General features: G+C 43.5%; 1 protein-coding gene and 1 non-coding gene across 2 annotated transcripts in view; one reads left to right on the top strand and one right to left on the bottom strand.

Annotated features, from left to right (window-relative positions):
- The first annotated feature begins 6710 nt into the window (after positions 1-6710).
- LOC145403344 (uncharacterized) overlaps positions 6711-25625 on the top strand; it is a 140337-nt gene continuing 121422 nt past the window's right edge. Inside the window, exons 1-2 of the mRNA XM_080275134.1 lie at positions 6711-6761; positions 22744-23482. Coding sequence (XP_080131260.1) covers positions 6711-6761; positions 22744-23482 — 790 coding nt within the window. The remainder of the gene's footprint in view (positions 6762-22743; positions 23483-25625) is intronic.
- LOC145403493 (5S ribosomal RNA) lies at positions 9902-10020 on the bottom strand. Its single transcript, XR_013898012.1, has one exon. It is a non-coding gene; the product is annotated as a 5S ribosomal RNA (ribosomal RNA).

The raw sequence follows: 25625 nt of genomic DNA, 5'->3' as shown, positions 1-25625 counted from the left end.
ACAGGCTGTATCAAGAAAGACACCTTCGTCTCTTGACAAAGGCGGGAGCGACTACAGGCCATCTCCTTATTGCCCTCAGAGTGGCTACAGGCCATCTCCTTAGCCAGGGGTGAGCGACTACAGGCCGTCTCAGGGGTGCTGGCAGGAGCTGGAGAAACAGCTCCACCCCGAAGCTGGTTGAGGAAGGCTCACCCGGAAGGTAATCTAGTATTCCTCCTATGGTGGTGGCGGGTGAGTTCTGGGTCATAGGGGTGCGTGGCCCGGGCGGACTTAAGCCGTTGTCACTCCGAGTCCCGGCACGTTGTCATTGCTCCTCTGCGAACTCCTTGTGGGGGTGTCTGGGCACTTTGAGGGGTACTATACTGCATTTTACCACCGTCTGCTGGGAAAAAGTCATGTCCCTGTGACTGGAGGTGGTAAATTTTGGTGTCGTAGGTGGTGTAGACTGGCTGTAGGTGTTGGAGGAGGGCGTGCCAGGTTGTGGTGGTGGAGTTTTCGTCTTGTTCCTCATCGCAGGTGAGGAAGAGGGTGGATGAGGTGGTGGAGGAGTTGCAGGACGTGGTGTTGTCCTTGGACTCGCTGGTTACGTCCAAGGGATGGTGCCCATACAGCTCGTTGAATCTTCATGGAGCTGGTTGTTGTCTGTGGTGCTGGGATGTGTTGAATGCTGGAGATGGACGGTGAGTGTGGGGTTTTATACCGGGGTAATGCGGTGTAGTGTCTCTGGGGAGTGTAGGTGGCTGGGATTTGTGCTTGGTGTATCATGAGTGTGAGATGATTTAGGGCAGGGGTAGGGGTGTGATTTTGCAGCGAGGCAGGTGGGATGGGAGAGTGGGTGTATCGGGTGGGTGGGCGGGAGAGGCACCTGGAACGAGTGAAGGTTGTTTTGAGGGTGGGTGTGGGTGGTGATGTGGGTGTGTGGGGTTGGTGTGTGTGAGGTGCGTGGGGTACGCAAGGGCAGCCATGGGGTGGCAGAGGTGTGGGTGGCACGGCATGGGGAGCGGGGTTTGGGGTGAGTCGGTAGTGGTGTCATGGGGCCGTGGGTGGTGCAGGTGGAGGTGGGGGTGTGTGCGGGCAGTGGGCTGGGAGTTGCGGGGGCGGGGGTGTGGGGGTGGGAGTGGGACGCGCGGAGCTGGGCCTGAGAGAAGGGGTGGTGGGTAGTGAGGAGGTGGGGTAGCGGCGGGGTGTTAGTGGTGTCGGTGGGTTGCCAGGTGCGGTGTGATGCGGCATGATGGAAGGTGGGGTGGAAGCGGCGGGGGAGGGGGAGGGAGGGAGAGAGGGGGAGGAGGAGATGTAGCAGTCATAGGTGGTGGGAGGGGGTGGTGTGGGAGTAGAGGGCGGGATGGGGTGTGGGGCCAGAGCAGTGGGGACAGTAGTGCAAAAGGGGCGCACGTGCCAGTTTCGGAGGGTGCAAGGAGTGCCGTGGTACTCGACAGTTACCTGATAGGGGTTATGGTGTGGGGTCCTGTGAAACGTGGCGCGAGCATGTCAGGGATGGGGAGCTGGGCTATCATAACTGTGTCACCCGGCTTATAGGGGTTGGAGGCAGTGTTGGGGCTGAGGTCCAGTTGTGTTGGAGGTGGGTCAGGCGGCGTTTGAGGTGGTGTAATGGGTTTGTTGTGTGGGTTGAGGTGGGGGGTTGCAAATGCTGCCGAAAGGGCAGGAGGAGGAGTGTTTCCCTGAACGTGGTAAGGAAGTTTCCCACAAAGATTCTGGCTCCTCTAGTCAAACCACATCCCGTCTATGTCGCATACCAGCCCCACCCCAGCACCCAGCCCTCCTAGGGCACACCCCAGCCACAGGGAGAACCCCAACCTCATGTTAGTGAATCCCTGGGAATTCTCCGCGTGCAGCTCCAGGTGCCCACTGCATGATATCAGAGATCAATCAAAAGCTGCACGATGGAAAACTGCCACCGCAGGCCAATGGAAAGTTTCCTCTCTAGAGGATGAGGTAACAGAAGACGAACCCACACCTGTGGAGGAGACCGACCCCGGGGAACAGGAGCCAGAGCAAGAAGAAGGAGGGCCCCAGACAGTTGGAATTTTAGGACCACCCCCACACCTTCCCACGGTGGCGGGGGCTATTTCCCCCAAATATCGCCCCCCAGTTTACGATAAGATGAAGCTGAACGAGGTGAAAGCCAGACTTCTGGTCGATATGGGAGCGGCCAGATCCTGCCTATATAGCCACTACTCCTCCCGTCACAAATCGACCTTTGGCCCGCTCCACCCAATGGCTACTCACCTTGTGGATGCGGGGGATGGCCCCCTCCCTATCCGTGGGGAAACATGGGCCCTGAGAGTCGACACTCATCAACCAGTGTCAACAAAACACCAGTTCATAATATTCGACTCTTCCTGTCACAATTACAATGGATACCTGGGGTTGGACCTATTGCAGAAGTTGGGAGCCACCATAGATTGCCGCAACTGCAGCTCCAGTTCCGTCAATTACCCTCCCCCCTCCCCCCTCGGGCCGTCTGCATCTGCATGCCCCAGCCCCGGCCGGAAGACTCTGCCACCCCCCTTTCCTCCTCCCCTCCCTTCTCTTCCTGCCACCATTTCCTCCGCTGTCACCATTCCCCCTCACCATGAAGCCTGGGTGCCCCTCAACCAGCCCTCTGACCCCTCTGTCCTATTCTCCCCACTCCTGCCACCCGGAACCCTCTTGGCCTGCCTTCTGCCCCCAACTTTCCTTCCCCTGCATCACACGGCAGTCCAGATTGCCAACCTTGCCCCCTCGCCCCTCACCCTCCCTAAAAGGCTCATAATCAGAGAGATGGAGGAAGCCAAGCTCTGCACCCCCTCCCCCTCCCACTTCCCCGCCCCCCTGCTGCCTATCCCTGATCATCTCTTCTTGCACCGATCAGACACCCTCCGCTGCTTACTCCTGGATTTCCAGGATCTGTTCGCAGCAGGACCAGCTGACTTCGGACACACCACCTACCTGGCTCACAAGATTCATATTACGGGCCCACCGATTCCACAGCCATCCCGACGGAAGAACCTCAAACAACGGAAAGAGTAAGACCGCCATGTACAGATGATCGAAGCCGAGTTGTCTCCCCCTCCACCAGCCCCTGGTCCTCCCCCGTCATCCTCATGAAGAAAAAGGATGGCACAATGCAGTTCTGCATTGACTACCACCGGCTTAATGACATAACCACCAAGGATGCCACTCCATTCCCGCATATAGATGACTCCCTGGATTCCCTATACGGTGCCTCCTGGTTCTCTACCCTCAACCTCCAGTTTGGGTATTGGCAGGTCCCTGTGCACCAGGAGGACAGAGGCAAAACACTTTCTCGACCAGCAACAGGAAACATTATGAGTTTAATGCTCTGCCTTTCGGCCTCTGTAACACCCCTGCCACCTTCTCCAGGTTAATGGAATCCGTCCTCAGCGGTCTCATGTTGGAGATCTGTCTCGCGTACTTGGACGATGTCATCGTTTTCAGCCAGACCTGGGCCGACCACCTGCAGTGCCTCTGCCAGGTTTTCACCAGGATCTGTCAGGCAGGCCTCATACTCTGGTGCACCAAGTGCGTCCTAGCTGCCAGAACCGTCTCATTCCTGGGGCATGTCATCTCCCAGGCAGGCATATCTCCTGACCTAGACAAACTCCGCACCATCGCAGACATACCCCCACCACAAGACATCCATGGGATCCAGGCCTTCCTCAGCTTGACGTCCTATTACCGCCATTTTGTGAAGGGGTTTGCCCACATTGCTAAACCACTCCACAACCTGACCCGTAAGGGGGAACCATTCCTCTGGACAGATGAGAGACGAGCTGCCTTTCAACAGCTTAAAGATAAGCTCGTTTCCACCCCCATCGTGGCCTTTCCCAACTATGCCCTCCCATTCCGGCTCTATACCAATGTCTCCCTAATTGCCATCGGCGCTGTGCTAGCGCAAGTCCAAGAGGGCTGTGAGCACATCATCGCCTGCACCAGCCGTACCCTAAATCAGGTGGAGAAGAATTATGCCGCCACCAAGAGAGAGTGCCTAGGCATCATCTGGGCACTTGAGCACTTCTGGGCATACCTCTCTGGGACCCAGGTCACTATCATTACTGACCACCAGTCCCTCCAGTGGTTGCGGCAGTCTGACACCCACAACGCCCAGCTCATCTGATGGTGCGAAACCCTGGAAGAATTCAATTATGAAATCTCGTACCGCCCCGGCAAACTCCATACCAATGCGGACGCCCTCTCTTGGCTTCCCATCCATGCCGCCCAGCCGGAGCCAGACCTCCTCCAGCAGTGGCATCACAAACAGCAACTCCCTTGGATCCCCCAGCACCTTTTCAAGAAACTGTATCGCCAGGGCGACCACCTACTTACCCTGTCAGGCCATATCCTGCTAGCCCCTGACACCGCCCTCGATGCCCTACAACACCTGCACACCCACAACGGTATTCACCTGGGTACGAAAAAACTATTGCAGGTCTTCAGTGACACCTACTGGGTGCCAAATCCTTCCACCCTTGCCAAGGAAATTATCCAAACCTGCCGTGCCTGCGCCATCGGTAAAGACATCACCCGTACCACAGGTCCGTCAGGCCATATTACCGCCCACAAACCTTGGCAGCTGTTGGCGATTGACGTGGTGGGACCCTTACCTCCAAAATCAGGCCATAGGTATGTTATCACTTTCATCGACATGTACTCCAAATTCGTTGTGGCCTGCCCAGCGAAGGAACACCATGCTGTTGCAATGGTCAACGTCCTCCTTCGGCACGTGTTCCCCTACTTTGGCATCCCACAAGCGATCCACTCAGATAATGCACCCGAATTCACCAGTAAGATCTGGGAGGAGCTTGCCCATATCTTCAGTTTTAATATCTCTAACTCATCCCATTACTGGCCACAAGGAAATGCCGTATGTGAACGCAGCCATCGCACACTGATGAATCAGCTCCACACCCAGATAGAAGCACTAAAAATGACGACTGGCCCGCCCATGTAAAAATCATGCAATGGGGCATCAACTCTTGCCTCTGAGTGGACGGAATTTCACCATATGAGCGAGTGTTCAGGGAAACACCCCTCCTCCTGCCCTTTCGGCAGCATTTGCAACCCCCCACCTCAACCCCCACAACAGACCCATTACACCACCTCAAACACCGCCTGACCCACCTCCAACACAACTCTCGTCCGGGGCTGTGGGTGGCAAAGGGCCCCGTGCTCTCAGGGCTTGGGGCTGGAGTCTGGCCCTCTGGGCTGGGGCCGAACAGCTGCCTGAATTGCTTGCTCAGGCGCCTGACGTAGGAGAAAGGTCTCCAGCATTGGAGTGTAGGATGTCCCACCCAGGGGTCCTGGGTGCAGTCTGGAGGTCCTGCGGGCTGCGGTCTCCGGTGGTCGGGGACACTGTCAGGAGTGGGCTGCAGCATCGGCCTCCGTCAGGGTCCGTCAGGCGAGGCCTCTCGGGGACTGGCTGTAGTGAGAAGAGCCTGGTGGTGGTCACAGGGCCTCTCCAGTAGTCCTACAGGCTGGGGCCTCCCTCTGGGTAGTAGTCTCATGGAGGGGAGTCAGCACCTGATGGAGGAGCAACTACCAGCCGTCTCCTCTCGTAGGGCCCGGCTACTGGCCGTGGCCTTCTAGGGGTGCGGTTACCGGCCGTCGCTAAGGCCAAGCCACTGGCTGTGGCCTGTGTAGTGGGAGCAGCTACAGCCCAACTCGAGGGCACCTTCAGAGCAGCTACCGGCCATCTCCTGATGAAGGCAGGAGCGGCGACCAGCCTTCTCCTGATTACCTCCAGAGTGGCTACCAGCCATCTCCTGACGAAGGCGGGAGTGGCTACTGACCATCTCATGATTACCTCCAGAGCAGCTACCGACCACCTCCTGTAGGAGGGTCAAGCAGCTACCAGCTGTCTCTATTAGGGCACCTTCAGAGCAGCTTCTGGCCGTCTCCTGATGAAGGTGGGAGTGGCTATTGGCCGCCTCCTGAGTACCTTCAGAGTGGCTACAGGCCATCTCCTGTAGGAGGGTTGAGTGGCTACCGTCCGTCTCAGGGGTGCTGACTGTAGCTAGAGCAATAGCCTCACCCCGATCCTGTCAGCGGTCGGCTCGCCCGGAAGGTAGTCTCTTTTTCCTGCTATGGCGGCAGCGGGCGAGTTCCGTGTCATAGGTGCACGCGGCCTGGGCGGACTTATGTCCCTGTCGCCCGGAATCAAGTCGCGCTCTATTCGCCCCTCCATAGGCTCCTTCTGGGGGTGTTGGGCTGCCCTTAGTAAGACTATTCAGCACTTTAGTTAGATCTAACGTTAGGCCTAGCCCTTGCTACGGTACGATCAGAACCAGCACACAGTGGTCATACGTTGCTTGTTTATAATGTTTCGGTATCTGAAACCTGCAACCTTCTCATCCTCTTCTTATTATCGATCCTAAGTGAGTCATTTTAGGATATTTTTTGTGCCTTTTGGTGGTAAAAATCATTTTAAAGTAAACATGTACGATAATTTGCTGTGATGTACGATGAACTCAATCACCCACCTGACCCTACCAAAGTCTGCGAGTCTGAGCTCAGCAGCTCAGCTGGCTTGTCATTTGAACACCGTAGTAGCGTTAGCTGACGAACCGAAATAAATCTTTAGGCTTCCCAAGCCTTGGACCATGGCTGAGTTTTATTGTTAATTTTTCATCATAGACTACAATAAAAATAAGGCTATCTTAAGCTATTGGTGCAGACTAGCCTTGATTAGCATGGACCTAGACCACATGCTTGTTGAAGAAGGTACCAGCTCGGGCTCCCAGGTTTTGTTATAATTTTTTTTTTTTTTCAACCATTTGCCAGATCATGGGTGCGCATCATATGCCGGTGGGCAGTATATGGCGTAAAATAAGGTATGTCTGTTTTCTCTTTCCCTGTGATGAATTTACATAGTATGATTATGTGTTTTCCTTGTCGCTTGTAATGCTGGTAGGTTCAATTTTTCTATTCTTTCATAGCTTAGATCCATTATGCTTGGTGCCCATCTTGTAGCAACCCTTTGTACCTTTTCAATCTCACCTACTGCATGTGTTCTGCGAAATGTGGATTCCAGACTGCTGATACATACTCTAAGGTTGGTCTCATGAATAATTGTCATTCTCAGCATGTCTTCATTATGTAAATGCAATTCTCATATTAGCAAGCAGTGTATACATGTTCCATACGTTCTCATTGATGTGCATTGATGTGGTCAGCTGGAGATGGTTATTATCACTCCTACCGGTAGGTCCTCCTTTTCTGATGTGTGTAGGATTGAACTTCCTAGTTTATAATCCCAATCTGGTCTTTTTCCACTTTTACCGAACTTGATGACGTGACATGTCCACACTGAATTCCATATGCTATCTGTTGCTCCATGCATGAAGCTTATGTAATTCTTCTTGTAACTCTCACCAAGAGTCTGTGTTTGTTTCTTTGAATTTTTGCATCATCAGCAAGCATATTTAGATACGGTAGCGTCCGCTTCCATTGTTGCTGTTAATGTCACTTATATATATGAAAAACATAATTGATGCCAGCACTGAGCCCTGTGGGACTCGACTAGTCACTTCTGTCCATGATGAGAAATCTCTCCTTAGGTATACCTTGATACACTCAAACCTCGATTTAAGGGACCTCCAGTTAAGGGACTTTGGATTTTAGGGACTCCATGTTCTACTTGACAAGTGGACAAAACCATTCAAAAAATTGTATGTAACGTCTAGGTTATACACATTAATATATTTCTTAATACAGCACCCGTAAAATAATATTTATAATCACAAAAAAAGTAAGTGAAACAGTCATTGCATTTCATAATACGATTGTCTTTATATGTGGTAAAACATTGGACATTTTCAGGTTAGGGACATTTTCAGGTTAGGGACATTTTCAGGTAAGGGACAAGTTGATTCCCCATTTAGTCCCTTAAATCGAGGTTTGAGTGTATATGATACCCCTAGATGCAAACTGTTATTAGACTTAATGTTTTAGCCATAGGTGGGATGGACATTGTCATTCTGGGATACAGGTTACTAAGCTTGATTTTTTCCAGACTTATCTTTGATGATTTTCAGATTTGTTGGCTCTAGTGAGTTATTTACAGGTGTTAGGCTTAGGTTAATTTCTTTTACAGCTGTTAGGCCATTTAGATTAGCTTTAAACATGTTTTTGGACTCATTTGGGTGGTTTTAGGACTTGGTTGGGGGGGGGGGAACTCAAGGTTCAAAAATGCATCCCCATACTTTTCATGTTAAATCTACCCCGAGATACGATACCCTGCCTAATGATGGATTTTTAATTAACCAACTGCATCATTAAACTGGGGTATGCCTGTACTGTTCTCATTTCCCTCTTCCTAAGAAAATCTTGCATCAAGCAGTACAGATTACTTTGGATTCCTTCTTGATGGTACAATTTTCATAATAATCTTTGGCATCGTACTCTCATATGCTTTCTTAATATTCAAATAGATACGGTACTGTCTACCCATCCTTCCCTTTTCTGTAGTGTTTCTGCAATGCCATCGTAGTAGCTTAATAGATTTGTAACACATGTTTTTTCCCTTTCAAAAATCAAACTGTCTTTCTGTAATCATATTGTATTTTTCCACATGGTTTACCCAAATTTTTCACATCAGCTTTTGTAATGTCTTACAACACTGGTCAGAGATACTGGTTGATAGTTGAGTACATTTTGTCAGTTTCCTTTCTTGAATAGGGGAACAATGTTTGCTTTCTTTCAAATATCAGGCAGTTTACCTTGACTTAAGGATTCCTTGAATATTAAATATATTGGCTCGCTTAACTCTTTTAGGCTACATCATCATCATCATCATCCAGACCTCCTTTCCCACCCAAGGGCAGGGTGAAGAGTAGCAATGTCCAGACAGCCTTAATTTTCCCAATCCAATGGGCCACGCTTCCATTCACTCATCATTCAAGCTCCCGGAATCCTGGCTCTGTTGGATACACCAAAAACATTCACCACGTTCTGTAGCTTCACATAAACTTATCCGATTGAGTTAATCTGGATGCTGCCACGTTAAAAAGGGGTGCCAGAATCCCTGGTCATGCACTTCTCCTCGCAACATTCATCCAGTCAGCTCGATCTCTTGTCAGTTTCCTAGCCTCACCGACTTCCAAACCTCTCTTCCTCACACACACATCCACCATATCTGTCCACCTTCTCCTTGGCCTACCTTGCCTCCTCCCTTCTTCAGATTTGCTCAGATATACAATTTTCACCACTCTATTGTTATCCATTCTTTCCATGTGACCATACCAGCTTAGTACACTGTCTTCGATTCTGGTGTCCACTGACTTCCTCACTCCACACCTTTCATGAACCACATTACTGTATTTTGCAAGGTTGGCATGATTTAAATCAAGTGATTTAAAAGTGATTTAAATCATGATTTAAAACAGTGATTTAAATCATGATTTAAATCAGCAATTTTTGACACAATTTTCGTGTCATAAATGCCATAAATGTCATAATCTATCTATCTATCTATTGCTAGACGCCTCAATTCCATTCGGGGTGGCCACAAACAAATCGCCTCCATGTCGCCCTGTCCCTTGCTATTTCACTGCCCTGCTCCCAACTCACACCCCCCTCTCTCATATACCTCTCCACCCTATCCCTCCATCTCATCCTCGGCCTCCTCCTCCCTCTCCCCCCCTCCACCTCACTCACATACACTCTTCTCGTCAGTCTTTCACCCTCCATCCTCTCCACATGGCCAAACTACCTCAGTGTATTCCTCCTAAATATAAAAAAATATTACAGTACATACGTAATTTCATTCATTCATTCATTGCCAGACGCCATGTATCCCAAACGGGGTGGCCAAGGGCTTAGAGTTAATTGTTTTACAGGGAGGGGCACTAATCCTTCACCAACCCCACTTGACACGTAGGGATGCCAACAGCATCTGGTGTTCCCAGGAGGTCACCCATCCCAGTACTAACCAGACCCAACGTTGCTTAACTTCACTGATCGGACGGGAAGCGGTGTACTGAACGTGGTATGGCCGTTGGTCATGCATAATTTCACAAAGTTTTATTTACTCATTTTCTCTTAAAATCAATGCATTGCCTAGCATATGTTTATTTCTTATGTATTAATATATTATATATTTTTAACTTATACAGTAGGCCTAATAGGATGAACATGAAAAGTTATGAGTTGTATAATCCAGCAAAAAATATGTATATTTACTAACAACCATTCAGTAAACATAATATATAAACATAACAAACCAGTTACAGTTGATCATTGTAGTTATTAAAAGGAAAAATGTTCTAGAATAAAAATTAAGATATATGTTACAATACAGTACCCTAAATCTAAACATTTATTCTTTTTATTTAAAATCTTCAGGAATAATAATAAAATTTTAATTTCAGAAAGAATAGAGAATTATAGAATTTATAATTTATTAAGACTACAAAAAATATAAAAATTTTTATCACTGATCCATCTAATCAGAAATATTTACTTTTATCTTTTAAGGAGCAGCCATTATAATTTATGCATGTATGATTGTATGGTTTTGTTTCATTTATGTCTGTCACAGTGCATTGAATTCTTGGCCAAGTATAATCAAACCAAAATACATGACACGTTACTTTATTTGTCCTTATCTGACACTCTGAATATAGCTATGGTATTGTGGGACAGCATGAAACAGAGCTTTATATACTGGTAAATTTTCATAATTTTTCAAGTATACATGATTTGATACATATTTTTGGAAACTTGGAATGTTATATATTTATGACATTTATGACTGATTTAAATTAGTCTTGTCATAAATCATTTATGACACGCTTGGTATTTTGTATCCTATCCACCCATTGTACTCCACATACATTCCTCAGCAGTCCCACCTCCACTGCTCTTACTCTTGACACTTCATTTTTATGCCACACCATAGTCTCACACCCATATGTTAAAGTTGGCACTAACACTCCCTCATGTAAGCCTTGTGCAGCTGCAACACTCAAGCCTTTGTTTCTTATCAAGACAATCATTGCACCAGCTACTTTTCTTCCTTGTGTATACTTTCCACCTCCTTTGCACATTTTTCTCTTTTTTCTACCACTGTACCCAGGTACTGTATTTGAACTCCCTCACCAATTCCAGTCTCTCTCCATTCACTGTAACATCGCCCTGGGAGTCACCTTCTCTCACCATAACCATCACTTTACTCTTTTCTACATTTACTCTCAAGGCACGCACACATCAGCAAAACTACTAGCCTACCAAGTTCTTGTCTGGTATGTGCAGGCAGTACTGCATCATCAGTATGCAACAGATTTGAGATATTCCATTCATTACCAGTGCCATCCCTCTCTCCATTACTTGTGTTTTTACTTCTCTCATCACCCCATCCATTTATATATTGAACAGCCATAGGTACATCACACAACCTTGTCGCACGCCCACGCTGATCATGAACATTCACCTAGCTGTCCATCAACCATTACACATGCTTCGCTACCATCATAATAACTCCTGACGGCACCTAGCAGCTTACCATTTACACCGTACATGCGCAAAACTTTCCACAATCCCTCTTTGTCTAATTTGTCGTATGCTTTTTCCAGATCCATGAATACCATAAACTCCTTATGGTCTTTCTCACAAGCCTTCTATGCTATCTGTCTCACTGCAAATATTTGATCCACACATCCTCTGCCACTCCTAAAGCCACCCTGTTCATGACTCACTAGGACGTCTGACGTCTCTCTTACTTTCTGTATGATAATTCTTCCATATGCCTTCTCTACTACACTTAATGAACTAATGCCACGATAATTCTTGCACTCACTTCACATTGTACCTCTATACATTTTTGTATAGAGGTACAATCACAGCCTTTTTCCACTCTGCAGGCACAGTTTCACTCATCCATGCCTTCTTACATATCTCCTACAAGCACTTCATTCACCTTTATTTTTGTATAGAAGTACAATCACAGCCTTTTTCCACTCTGCAGGCGCAGTTTCACTCATCCATGCCTTCTTACATATCTCCAACAAGCACTTCATTCCACTCTCTCCACTACACTTAATCATCTCTACATACACCTCACCAACCCCAGCTGCTTTCCCATTTTTCAGCCGCTTCACAGCACTCTTCACCTGTGCGAGTGTCATGTCTCCTGGCAGTGCATTCCTTCTCTGCATACCCCCAAAACCAATCGTGTTTACAGCCACTCCACTCTCTCTATTCCCATTCATGAGGCCATCAAAATTTTCTTTCCATCTGGTCCTTACTTCATCTCCATGGGTTAATAATCTACCACCTGCATTACTTAATCACATTTCTTTCCGCTTTCACATCTACATTTCTGCACCTCTTTCTAGAATAACTTCCCATTTTCAGAGTAATTTGCATTTGTTTTTCTTCCTAGATCATCATTTACCTCCTCCTTTTTCTTCTTCACTAGTCTTTTTACATGCTTCTTGCTCTCAATATACTCAGTTCTTAATTCAACTGAACCCCTATCCTGTAACGACTTTAGCCACTTCTTCCTCTTTTCCTCCACTGCTCTCTTAACCTTCTCATCCCACCATGCCATACCTTTCTTCTCTGTTGTTACTCCTGCCACACCACACATCACGTTAGCATTCCTAACTAAGCAGTCCCTATATGCATTCCACAGGCTGTCCACTTTCATATAATACCCAGCTTGAAATTTTGTCAGGACCATTCATTTTTCCTTTGTACAACTCTTGCTCTGATATTCGTATATGTTAATACTTTACTGAATGTGTGGGCATGCATGTTCCTTATTATTTCTCTCAAATCTGCTCTATCCTGTAAAAACTTATTGGAGTATTTTAGGTACCGGTACTTCACAAATATCTTTTTCTTGGATATTGATTATTTCCTAATCCATGATGGACTGTATTTTATCTTTAACTTCAGTCTTGCACCGGATGTTGCTGTAAAACAGCTTCAGTTGATCTCTACTTTTATTTCTAATGTCTTCCTCAAACTGTCTTTGAGCTTCTCTCCTCATCTGTGTATACAGGTAATCATTTCTTGTCTGTTTATAGTTGTTTTATGCTGTCTCACTATTGTGTCCTCTATCTATTCCACAACAAATCTCTCTTCTTTTTTTACTGTTTTACATTCTGTAATAAACCATTTCTTTATCCTTATTTGTTTCTTTGTGATGTGATGAGGGATATAATTTTGGACTCTTGTTTCATAAAATTCACAAAAATTTCTATATACTGCATACACATCTTATCCTCTAAGCTCCTTTCCTACAGTAATCTAGTTCAGTAAAGTAGGGTCATGCAGGGTCAAACAGGACACCTTTTTTGTTTTTTTGGCTGCCACATAAAAAGTAAGTTGAAATTTGAAAGTTTTATACTTGCATCAGAACATTAGGCTACACCTTTTGGCTATAAAATGAGACATGATTCAAAATGAAAAATTTTATATATAAATTTTTTTTTTTTTTGCCAAACTGAGGTAGGTGTGGCCCGTCTGACCCTGCAGATGATGAGGTCAAACGGTCCACAATTTTAAAATGTATTAACATGTATTGGTAATAATTAATTTCGTGTAACCATATATCAAATTGTAGGACAGGAACTCCTCTTCGCTATGGTTGTGGCTATTCCTGTTTTTGCAGTTTGTTTGGCACGTGGCAGCCCATTAAGCTGAAGTGATGCTCGATGTTTTTTTAGTCCTTATTTTCAGCTACCCATAATACACAAAATTTTGCACTGTAACTGTTTTTTTTTTTGTCACTGAACTTAATTCTACACTTATTTCTGCTATATTCTAACATTACACTAATGATTTATATATAAATCACCTATTTACAAGGACATACAGTACTACTGTTATTAAGGCATTCCAGTATTTTTCAACCTCAGGCACACTACACAGGCCATGACTGCCACAAGCTGCTGGAGGTTGGATGATAGAGATGATATCTTCGAGTACATACTTATGAAGATCTAGACGTTCAGGCCACTTTCAGACCTTCGGGTTGCTCCTTGTCATACAGCTGACTTCAACGCCGGTCTTTTTAACCTTCATAACTCGCCCAGGGAAATATGAGCCTTCGTAGAATACAATAACAAATGTGGCACCGTCTTTCAGGTCTTCCACTTTCACTTTAGGCCTAACTGTTGTTTCCTCTTCATCGCTAGAGTTGCTATCAATACTCTAGGTTCCCAAAGAACTGCTTGACTAGGTTATGCAAGTGAGATAAAAATCTGGAGAAAAAATATGAGGTGGCCCATTTGACCCCATTTTACTAAAATCTTAATAACTCAAAATCTAATGAAGATAGACAAATGACTTTTTTTGCACATAAAGCCAACACTTTGTGGTATACACTATTTTTTACATTCTTGTTTTAGCTTAAGTACTTTTTGATAGACACCAAAATTTTTGGAGGTGAAATTTTCATGTTTGAAATTTTCACATTTTTTTGTTCTATTTAATCATCATTTTTGGCATGTTTTCAAAAAGTTCTAAAATTGGTTTACATATTACAAATCTACATTAAAAGAGCTTTCAAATGAGCTATTAACTTTCAGTTTTAGAAAATCTGAAATTGGAGAAAATATGGAAAGTGTAAAAATATCGACAAAATGGCCTGTTTGGCCCCGCGTCCCATTTGACCCCACACAACCCTACTTCTTTAGGTCATGATAATTGCCCTTTTTGTGGTTTGGGCCCTTTTTGTAACTTTAATTACAACTAGCTAAGTGTATCATGCAATCCTGAAGTTACAATTTAATACTGCATGGTTGCTCAAGTTTTTGCGGGTAAAAATTGGCAGGCATATACGTTAACTATTCCTCTATCATGCCTCAGGCGGTCAAGGCCATACACACACTCACTCCCCCCTCACACTCGCTCTGCCTCACTCTGCCTGTACGCCTCACCCAGTGCTGTACATAGTGAAGGCATGTTGTGAATATTTTCACCTAAGTGTAGGGACTATACATAGTAAAATCAGGTTGTAAATATTTTCTTGTAAGTGTAAGAACTGTACATAGTGATGTCAAGCTGTAAATACCTTCTTGGAAGTGCCACGACCATTTATAGTGAAGTCAGGTTATACCTATCTTCAAGTAAGTGTAAGACAATGTATTCACAGTGAGAGAGACACGCAAATTGTGACAGATGTTGAAGTACAGTAATAAGTGTACTGAACATTACTATACCTTCCGAACATAAATGCCTGAGTCTCCCTTATATAGAAAACGGTTTTCTCACCTACCTGGCGAACGTAAGAGAACGGGAATACCTGTATACAAGTATGCAGGACTCAATAAAACCCATTTCTGACCTTCGGTGAGTATTTTAATGGTGAAATTCATTGTTTTCACATCAAAATCTATCATTTCAGCCAATAAAAAAAAGATCAAAAAATGGCCAGCACAGAGGTGACCAATAGGGCTAAAGATAGCTGGCATGCAGCGGGTTAAAATCTCCAGTTATTGTAAAATAATTCTTTCAAATTTCTCGCGTGTGTGTGTGTATTTACCTATTTATAGTATACAGGAATTGAGCTAAACTCATATTGTCCTGGCTCCACATAAACTTTTATCCAGTCTAGGTTTAAATACGTGGATGCATTTCGCTTTCACCACCTCCTTGTCTAAGTCGTTCCAAGTACTTATACTTCTGTTTTGGAAACTGAACCTATTAACACCACTTTGGCATCTGCTCTTCCTCATTTTCAATGCTTGACCTCTTGTTCTTTCATCATCCAATATCACTTCCCTTAACCCTTTAACCGCGGGCTTGATTTGCTTTTTCTTGTGGCACCCGCGGGCATATTCGCGCTCCGACAGACTCTCCAAAAATATTTGCCAAAAATCAGTTATTAGTCCTAGAATATTAAAATCACATATGCTTATGGCACATACCTTCAGCTTTCTCCTGGGGTGTTTGTTGAGCCTTCATCGAGTACCGTAGGACTTGTGGAGACCTCTGAAATTGGGTAACGAAGTCTTCACTTTACACTTCCGGACAACCCGTAATATGATTACCACAGCCTGATATTATCACTAGAAACACTATTCTATGAATCTCAAATAGTTTGGAATCCATGTTCCAAAAAAAGCCCCACTGTGAAAGCAATGAAAATTACGAGGGCGTATGACCTTCCCACTTGTGCTAGTTCGCCGCTGGTGTTGTCATTTATTTTTCATAAAAACACTCACAGTTTATATTTCTATTACTATATAACACTTTTATATATCTACAGTCTTTATCCATAAGTTTCCTTCAGTAATAGTAGTTTATTGTCACTGTAGGCATTCAATTTCTTTCAGTAAAATACGTAGCATTCACTTTCTCGTCCTGTATACTAGCATTGAGAGTGAATGTCTCTTTCACCTTCACTCTCATAACTTATAGTATTCATACATGCTAGAGTGAAACTTTCACTTTCATTACCCCTAGTATATATACTCGTATTCTTATAATACTACTCATTTACATTTCTATTTACATTCTCTATTTTATTTACATTATTTACATTTCTATTTTATTTACACTGTGTTATGCACTGTCACTTGAAGTAACTTATAAAACTATTTTCCACTGTTCACTTATATTTACATTCATTGCTTTACTTGCTGTGTACACATTATTTACACATTATTTACAATTCCACTTGCACTGTTTTACTCAACAGAAAGATTGTAGTCACTCTCTTTCAATTGTCAGCCCTTTACCTCTTTCCACACGAGGTTTAGTAGGGGGTAAAGGTCACAGGGCTCTTTGCATGGGGGTAAAAAGTGTCTGAAGTTAGCAGGAGCAAACAGACGTACCTTCACCTTGGAAGATGACAGTGAACTGATAGGGGTGGGCCGGGGTGGCCTACCTAGGGAAATGGATTACTGCCAACGTCAGCCTCTTGACAGCTGCTAATATATAGCAGTGAAATGATTGGCAGGAAATCTAGACACTACATTATAAATTAGGTAGTTCCAGGTGAATTTAAATATCACTTAGGCTTCTCCCTTCCCTCCTTATATATATTTTTAGTACGAGAATAGATTATGCGGCATATTTCAAGGGGAAATAAACAGCGAAAATTAGCGAACGAGTGCACGTGAGGTGTTGTCAGGTGATAATTAGCCAATTCCAGGTTTATGGCACTCTCACTTACCTTATTTCTTTTTGGTATATATTATTTGGTATAAGAATAGGGCATAGAGCTTATTTCCATGGATGAAATCAGTGGAAAATTCCAAGGAAGATTTACTTAGCGTAGCATGGCCGGGCAGGCGAGAGGAGAGGGTAGTGGAGGGAAGGTAGGGAGGGGAGTCAAGAACGGGGAGAAATGGCTAAATTATCAACAAAGGATGGGAGTACAGATGATATTAGGAGTGCTGACTAATGTTGGACATTGGCAGTACTGATAGATGATACAAGCTACCACTTGAAAGCCCGGGTGAATTCAAAATAACACAGAATCGCAAAAGTGACGCCCCGCAGTATGATCCCTTGCTCCCAAGCGTCACGAAAGTGACGCCCCGCGGTTAAGGGGTTAAGCATGGTACTGGGTATAATAGCAGTTCTCTTAAGCATGATATCATCCTTGTAGCCATCTGTTGTACCTTCTCCAGTTTATCAATATGTTTTTTCATATCACAGCTGCATGTTTTAGTCTTGGTCTTAGCATGGACACTATCGACTCCCTCAGCATTTCCTTGTCCATATACTGTAACTAAAAGCCACTCTCATGTTGGTCAGTAATCCATATGTGCCTCCAATGATTCTGTTTATATGCTTTTCTGGTGACAGGTCATCTTATATAATCACTCTCAAGTTCTTCCCTTCATTTCTTTTGCTTACTAACTCATTGCTCATTTTATATATCCATTTTGGTCATTTTTCACTCACTCTCATTTGTAACACATGACACTTTGTGGCATTGAACTCCATTTCCTAAGTCTGGCTCCTTATAACTATCAATACGGTAGCAGCATTTAATATGTTTCACGATTTTAGCATCATCTGCGAGAATATAGTACTCATGTAACCGTTCAGACCTTCTGGCAAATCATTTATGTATATCAGGAACAATATTGCAGACAAGACAGAGCCGTGGGACATTCCACTAGTCATATCTTTCCATTGTGAAACCTTTGTGTGTGTGTGTGTGTGTGTGTATTTACCTATTTGTATTTACCTATTTGTAGTATACAGGAATTGAGCAATGCTCGTGTTGTCCTGTCTCCATATCCACATTTATCAAGTCTACCTTTACACACATGAATGTTTTTCTCATGCACCACCTCTTTGTCTAAGTCGTTTCAAATATTTAAGAATATACCTAATTGTGATATACACGGAATGTACTATGCTCGTGGGTTTCCGTCGCTGTTTCCCAATAAGTCGAATTTAACTTTAAACTCGTTTAAGTTTTTAGACTGGACGATCTCTTTGTCCAGGCTATTCCATAAGTCTATACTTCTGTAAGGAAAGCTATATTTCTTGATATCCTTCAAGCAGCTTGACTTTTTCAATTTCATTCCATGTCCTCTTGTTGCTCTCTTATCCCATACAAACAGATCTTCTTTGTCAATTTTATCTACTCCCACCATGGTCCTGAACACCGCAATCATGTCTCCCCTCTTTCTCCTTTCCTCTAACGAAGGCAAATCCAGTTTTTCCAGCCTCTCTCTGTATGACAGGTCTGTCAGACTGGGGACCATCTTGGTTGCTGTTCTTTGTATTCTCTCAATCTTGTTTATATCTTTCTTTTTGTGTGGGGACCACACTACCGCTGCATATTCTAACCTGGGGCGGATCATGGCCTCTATCAATTTTTTCATCATTTCCTCATCCATATAATGAAATGCTACTCTTATGTTAGTCAAGAGCTTATAAGTCTCTCCAACTATCTTGTTAATGTGCTTTTCTGGTGACAAACTATCTTGGACCAGCACTCCCAAATCTTTCTCTTCTCTCCTTTTTGTGATTAATTCATTACCCAAAAAATAATTCAGTGATGGTCTCCTGGTACTTTTACCCATTTCCAATATTTTACATTTCTTTACATTAAATTTCATTTCCCACGTCCGGCTCCAATTGTGTATCCTATCCAAATCCTCCTGCAGTATTTTACAATCCTCCTCAACCTCTATCTTCCTCAAGATCTTTACATCATCAGCAAACAGACTCGCATAACTGTTCACTTCATCTACCATATCATTTACGTAAATCAGGAACATTACTGGCGCCAACACTGAGCCTTGAGGGACTCCACTTGTTACTTCCCTCCATCCAGACATCTTTTCCTTTATTACTGTCCTCATTTGTCTGTCTCTCAAAAGTCTCTCATCCATTCCAGAAGTTTTCCCTTTAGTCCTCCTATATATTCTAGTTTCCACATTAGTCTCTTATGAGGTACCTTGTCAAAGGCCTTCTCTAAGTCTAAGTACACACAATCCACCCAACCATCTCTCTCCTGTACCACATCAATCGCTCTTGAGTAAAAGCTCAACAAGTTTGAAACACATGACCTTCCACTTCTGAATCCAAACTGACATTCAGCCAAAATATTCATCTCTTCCAGATATTTTATCCATCTGTCTTTCAGGATTCTCTCACACAATTTTGCGACCATGCTGGTTAGAGACACTGGTCTATAATTCAGGGGTTCTTCCCTGTTTCCTCCCTTGTAAATTGGTACCACATTTGCCCTCTTCCATTCTTTTGGCACTTTCCCCTCTTCCAGTGAGCATACAATTAAGCTGTGAATTTTATCCGCCAGTTGTTCTCTGCATTCCTTCAGTACCCAATTAGAAATTCCATCAGGTCCTGGGGCTTTCCTTACATCTTGAGTTTCCAGTAATTTATACACTTCCTGCACCTCCACTTTTATATCTTTCATCACCGGAACATTTCTAATCACTCCCTCCCCTTCCACAAGCTCCTTTTCTTTAGTGAAAACTGACTGGAAACGTTTGTTCATTATTTCTCCTTGCATTGCCGCATCCTTAAAGACCTCTCCATCTACTTTCAGCTTGGTGATTCCTTCCTTTTGTTTCAGTTTGCCATTAACAAATCTATAAAACAGTTTGGGTTCATCCTTGCATTTGTCAATTATACCTTTTTCAAAATTCCTTTCTTCTTCCCTACGTATTCTTGTGTATTCGTTTCTTGTTCTTTTATATTCTTCCTTTGTTCTGTCGTTACCTCTCTTTCTCCAATTGTTCCACGCCTTCTCTCTCTCTTTTTTGGCTATCATACACCTTCTATTAAACCACTCCTTTTTCCTGTTTTCTTTCCCTCTTACTCTTGGTACAAATTTTTCCACTCCCAAATTATAGAGGTCTAGAAACATATCCCACTTCCTCTGTATCTCTCTTGTTTCTCTGAATTTTCTCCAATCCGCAAATTCAAAAAGTTTCTCAATCCTGTAAAATTTGCTTTGCCAAAGTTGTATCTTCCCTGTCTATGAAGCTCGTCTCTTGGCTCGACGTTTCCTATTAACATCTGGAACTCAATGACCACGTGATCACTTTTTCCCAAAGGACAGAGATATTCCAATGATTCTATTACATCGGGTTCTTTGGTGAACAGTAAATCTAACCTTGTTGGTGTGTCCTCACCTCGAAACCGTGTCTCTTCTTTGACCCACTGCGTCATCACATTATTCATTATTATATTTAATAACATAGTACCCCACGAATCCTCGCCGCCTCCTGAGTACCATTCCTCCCAGTTCACCTCTTTACAATTAAAGTCACCCACCAAAATTATATTATTGCTTTTCTCAATTATTTTTTGCAAGTAGCTAGCCATATCTGACAACATCTCATGGTATTCGTCATCCTTCCATGCTCTCGTCTTTGGGGGAACATACACTACCGCCATATCTCTCTTAACATTCTCTCCAGTTTCTAATTTCATATATATCACTTCAGCCCTGCCTTCTCCCATTTCCACAGTATCTACATTTATGTTGTTCTTCACTGCTATCATCACTCCTCCCTTTTTTTCTTTCCTGTCTTTTCTCCACAGTTTGTATTTACCATCTCCCAAATGAACATCAATATCTTCTCTTAATTTGGTCTCTACAAGGCACATGACATCAGGTTCATGTTCTCTCAAGAAATCATTAATTTCGATCCTTGTCGATATGAAACCATCAACATTAGTATATATCACCTTCAAATTATTTTTGACATTATTAATACCCTCTTCTCTCCTACTCTCTGTCCATATCACTTCTTCAACTTCTGATCTTTCACAACCATCCCCCCTAGTTTCCTTCACTTCTATTTCCTTAAATACCATTTCCTTACTTTCATATCCAATACTCTCCAAAAAAAAGTATTACGTTCTTCCTCTGTCCTCTTATCATTTTTTTCCTTTACTTCTTCCTTTAATGATTTTAAAACTTCTCTTTCTTCTTCATTCAGATCTTTTCTTATTATAATATTTTCCATCCCCGCCTCTTTGCTTAATTTCCAGGTCACTTTAAGTATCTCATTTATTACACTTTCTGATGTAAACTTGACTCTCATTGGTCTTGTTTCCCCATTCTTATAAGGCCCTATCCTCCTTACTTCCTCAATTTCTTTTACCCACTTGTCTCCTTCGGGGTCAATCTTGCCTAATATTCCTCTCACCATGTTCGTGTCTTTCTCGAGTCTTGCGAACCTAACCTTTTCTTCCTCTTCCCTGTTTCCAAATACTACCACACATCTGTTCCTTTCTACAGTTTCTCTCACTATTTTCTCTTTTTTCTTCAGTATTTTCACTACATTTTCTTCCATTTCTTTCTTGTTCATTTCCCTTTCTTCCTGGATGATCTCTCTTAAGCTGACCACTTCTTTCTGTTCTTCTTCTACGTGTGCCCACTTTGCCTTGTGTTCTTCTAGTACATTACTCACCTTCTCCGTTTTATTAGTACTCTCTTCAAGTTTCCTCCTCAGTTCAACATTCTCCCTCTTCAAATTCTTAATCTCTTCATTGGCTGTTTCGTTGGACTGGATTAGACTCTGTATGGTGGTTTCCATATTTCCTGACACATCCTTTATCACTAGATTCTCTACTTTTTTTCGAGTTCACTAATCCTCATAATTAATGTTTTCACCAGGTCCATGACATTAGTATTACCATCAAATCCTTGAAATTCCATTCCCTCATTGTTTACATTTTCGGCCATCTTTAACGTACCGGTAAAGTACCTAAACAGCTGTTACCGAATAAGCCACAAACATTCATGTATACTATTGCCAACAAATCTTTACATTTTTGGTAGTCTACCAACTTTCATTATTTTAAATTTATAGAAAGACCCTAGGAGACAGGACAGACAAAATTCCTGAAACTACTCAAGGTTAGGAGCGATGCCTGGGACGACCTCTCTCTCCGGCTGCTCGTGTGTGTGTGTGTGTGTGTGTGTGTGCAGAAGATTTTTGTGTTGTAAGGTCTTTTGGATATCATTAATGACTGGCTAAGTGGCCAGAAGTAGCTTGACCTACATAATGTTTTTGTATTCTGTTGTAGGGCAGGTTTCTTTGAAATGGTCAATCTGCCAGTAGCAGATAGATGTTTTACTTGAGGCCTGCAAACATGAAAGCCTGGTTGTAATTCAGTTTGCATTGTAAATAAAGTAGCTGAGAGATAGCTGTAACTGCCACCATATACTGTTTAAATGTATGGATATAATACTACATTTTTTTTTTCTTTCTACTCAACCTTGTGTATACAGGGGTAGACTCATGTGTGTTAAATTTTGTTCAGATTTTCAGATTAGGTGTGATCATAATGGAACGTGTGGTTGTATCGTGTGTTAAGAGCTGTGGGACTGTTGACCTTCAGAAGGCACTGCTGCCAGCACCACTTCACCATATTGTCCATGCTGCAGTTGGTGGCTATGTTAAAATTACCATATGTGACAATATTTCCCTCATATGTAGAACTTTCCCTGTGGCCAATTCCTTTTGTGGTGAGGGTTACCAGGTGGTGGCTTATAACTGTGTAATTGTAACAGAATCAGACAGTCAAGCATCTGGTATAAAGGGAAATTATAAGTTGACTCCGAAGGATGTTGCACCATTAAAGACTATAAATCCTGAGAAGCTAAATGTCTCTGTGCTTTTTAATTCAGTAGAAAATGTCCAAAAATACAGAGAAAACAAGGACTGCTTTAAGGCATCTCTGCTTGACCTACTGAGGTTGTATGGGGTTGTAGACAAATGCATCATACACTGCCAGAGCAATCCCTTGGCTCAACTGCTGGGTATATCGAAAATCATTGTTGAAAGTTGCAGTGTGAAAATGCCAGTTGTGTGTGTAGCTACAAAACAAACAGAAATTGTGGTGAGCAGTGTGGAGAGCGAGGACTGGCGGCAACTGATGGTTAAGGACACAGTGAGCCTTGGGGGACTGGATAGAGTGTTGGGATATCTTCGCAGGATCATCAGTGAACCGTGGGAGAGATGGCAGCAGTTTGAGGATGTTAAAGTCTCTTATCCTTCTGGTAAGATGGTACGGTGTTATTATTGTTGGCATGTTAATGAGAGAAAAATAAAAGTGGAAAATTTTTCATAGGTGGAATGGAAAATTTCAAAGGTTTGAATACTGTAACAAATTAATGGATATGTGGTCTGTTTTCATGGAACAATAATTATTTTGCACTTGTGCTGCCTTGCTATTAGTTATGTATCTTTATCCTTATATTTTGTGAGACAGTGAACATGATTGTATGCAACACACATTTTAGGAAGAGAGCGAGAGAGAGAGTTGGTTGATTTCATACGAATCTGGGGGATATAGCAATCTGATAGATTATTTTATGGTCAGGAGGGCTGATAGGAGGTTAGTGAGGGATATTAAAGTTACAGGGAGTGAGGAGTGTGTGCAGCATTACAAATTATTGATGTGTCATGGTGCTTAAGGAACGAGTGATGAAAAAGAGGATTTATGTACCTAGGAGGAAAATATGGAAGCTGGAAAACCAAGCAGTAAAAGATGCTGTCTATAGCGAGATGAGGAGAGTGGTGGCTGAACAGGGAGCCGTTGACAGAGGCGTTAATGAACAGTACAGAGGCCTCAAGAACAACTTCTTGAGAGTTACTGATGCAGTATGCGGTTGGATAAGAGGCCCACCAAGACATAAAGTAACATGATGGTGTGATGAGGGTATAGAAGCTGCAGTAAAGGAGAAAAGAAGGCCTTTCTGGAAATGGAAGAAGGGTGGTAGCAAATAGGAATACTTGGCTGCCAGGCGTAGAGCTAGAAGAGAGGTATACAGGGTGAAATCTGAGTCACGGAGACTTTTACTTGATAACCCAATTCATGTGGAAAGGAAAAATATGATATTTAAGGTGGCGAATCAAGTGAAGAGGGATAATCAGGATATTATAGGTGAGCAGTGTGTGAAGAATGAAGAAGGAAGGGTAGTGATGAACAGTGGGGATATTAAAGGTGCATGGAGAAAGCATTATAGCTGGTTGTTGAATGAGAAGTTTGACTGGGACAGGGAAGGTTTGGTACCAGTAGATCCAGTGTTTGGTCCTTGACCTTTGATTGATGCAGCTATTGTGAGTGAGGCAATAGGCAGGATGCATTTAGGAAAGGAAGCAGGTGTGGCTGGGTTGACTGCTGAAATGCTGAAGGCCTCAGGAGATATGAGTGAGGTTAGTCACTGACCTGATAAATACAGGTGTGGCTGGGTTGACTGCTGAAATGTTGAAGGCCTCAGGAGATATGAGTGAGGTTAGTCACTGACCTGATAAATATGACTATATATGAGTGTGTTGTCCCAGATGATTAGCTGAAGAGTGTAATTGTAAATGTGTACAAGGGGAAGGGTGATACCCTGGAAAGAGGAAATTATTGAGGTATAAAGCTTTTAGATCAGATAATGAAGGTAATGGAGAGAGTTTTAGAAGGTATAATTAGGGAAGGAGTGAATATTGATGAGATGCTGTTTGCGTTTATGCCTGGCGAGGGGACCACTAATGCCATATTCATTGTTTGACAGCTTCAGGAAAAATGTATAGGAAAGAGAAAGGAACTGTACTTTGTTAATTTGGAGAAGGCCTTTGACAGAGTCCCTAGAGAGGTGGTGAAGTGGGCAAAGAGAAAGCTTGGGATAGAGTGGCTGGTTAGGGTGGTTATGGCCATGTATGTGGGTGCTCACACCCAGCTGAGATTTGAATACTTAGTTTTCCATGAATGTTGGTGTGTATCAGGGGTCAGTTTTGAGTCCCTTGTAGTTTATGATGGAACTTGAAGTCCTCTCACGTGACTTCAGAAAAGGACACCTTTGGGAGATAACATATGCTGATGATTTGATGTTGATTGCAGAGAATGAAAGGGAGGCTGAGGAAAGATTTATGAAGTGGAGAGATGGTATGGGGCACAAGAACGTAAGCGTAAATGCAGATAAAACAAGAGTGATAGTATCTAGGGTTGATGGCAGTACTGTCAACGAAGAGGGAGAGCGGTCATGTGCAATTTGCCACAAGGGCGTGGGAAGTAATTCCTTCTTGTGCAGTCTTTGTGATAAGTGGGTGCATAAGAGATGTAGTGGTATTAGAGGTAGACTGCGAGATAATGCTGGTTTTATGTGTGCGGTGTGTTGGGGAGAGCAGGTGGAGATGGTCAGGCATGAAAGG

Source organism: Coenobita brevimanus, chromosome 60 (assembly GCF_032717465.1).
Source record: "Coenobita brevimanus isolate Jiangsu-jjx chromosome 60, ASM3271746v2, whole genome shotgun sequence".
In the NCBI taxonomy this organism is placed as follows: Eukaryota; Metazoa; Arthropoda; class Malacostraca; order Decapoda; family Coenobitidae; genus Coenobita; species Coenobita brevimanus.
The sequence above is the reverse complement of the archived record's forward strand: the minus strand, read 5'-3'. Positions and strand labels throughout refer to the sequence as shown.